Here is a 1,077-nt window from a genome sequence, read left to right as displayed (position 1 = left end):
TCTTTATTTTTAATGGTATTGTATTGCTTGCAAAACTAAAGACATCCACTCTGCTCCCTCTTCATTCTTAGGCTTCAGAAATTAAGGCACTGGAGAAGAATGAGAAGAACTTCATTGAGCTGATCCAGTCTATGAAGGACAATCAAAGCAAAGTGACAGTGCTGATTCAAGGACAGACAAAGTCTGCAGTGAACGAAGCAGAGGGATTCATAAAGATTCTACAGCAGGAGATCAGTAATATGAGGACCTTAGATGCTGATCTACAACGCCTGCAGCTGCTCTCTCATACAAACACAGATGTTCGATTTCTAGAGGTACAGTAATGGAAAATTACTGTACAGAAACAGAAATGAATGCCTGTTGAATTGTCTTGTAAAATCTTCAGGTAAAAGTTCAAGTCACATTCAAGGCGTGTTTTCTCTCTCTACAGAGTGCTGTGTCTCTGACCTCACTGACTGAGTATAAAAAAACATTCGTCTTCCTTGTGCATCCGTACAATTCTTTTGAGCGTGATTCCATGGCGGTTAATGAACTAATAGAAAAGCTAAACACGACCAGCAAGTTGAGTTTATTCATGATTTCCAGAAAAGGTTAGTAAAAGTTTTCATTTAAATATATTTCATGATTATATTATGGGTACTTCTCAGTTGAAAGGCTGCATTCTAGTGTTTAATGCTGAGAAGAACTCTAGCCTGGAAGCCTCAGAAGAACACAGCCTCACTAGTAATCAGCCTTTCAATTAAAGGATTAGTTCACTTCCAGGATAAACATTTCCTGATAATTTACACACCCCCATGTCACCCAAGATGTTTATGTTTTCTTTCTTCAGTTGCAAAGAGATTAAGTTTTTTGAGGAAAACATTCCAGGATTTGCTCCATACAGTGGACTTCAGTGGCAGCCAATGGGCTTCAAAGGGCTCTATAACGATTCCAGCTGAGGAATAATGGTCTTATCTAGGGAAACGATCAGTCATTTTCTAAATTTGTTTTTTAAATTTTTATTAGAAAATTACCTATCGTTTCACTAGATAAGACCCTTATTCCTTGGCTGGGATCGTTATAGAGCCCTTTGAAGCT

The 1,077-nt window shown here is 38.1% G+C and overlaps 1 protein-coding gene across 1 annotated transcript in view; it reads left to right on the top strand.

Annotated features, from left to right (window-relative positions):
* The window catches only part of LOC107580188 (tripartite motif-containing protein 29-like), a gene marked incomplete at both ends in the record, with an annotated part of 1,978 nt that extends 1,388 nt beyond the window's left edge, over nucleotides 1-590 (top strand). The window contains 2 exons of the mRNA XM_016265922.1: nucleotides 72-314; nucleotides 431-590. Coding sequence (XP_016121408.1) covers nucleotides 72-314; nucleotides 431-590 — 403 coding nt within the window. The remainder of the gene's footprint in view (nucleotides 1-71; nucleotides 315-430) is intronic.
* Nucleotides 591-1,077: the final 487 nt, after the last annotated feature.

Source organism: Sinocyclocheilus grahami, unplaced genomic scaffold (assembly GCF_001515645.1).
Source record: "Sinocyclocheilus grahami isolate Dianchi unplaced genomic scaffold, SAMN03320097.WGS_v1.1 scaffold26536.1, whole genome shotgun sequence".
NCBI lineage: Eukaryota > Metazoa > Chordata > Actinopteri > Cypriniformes > Cyprinidae > Sinocyclocheilus > Sinocyclocheilus grahami.
The sequence above is the reverse complement of the archived record's forward strand: the minus strand, read 5'-3'. Positions and strand labels throughout refer to the sequence as shown.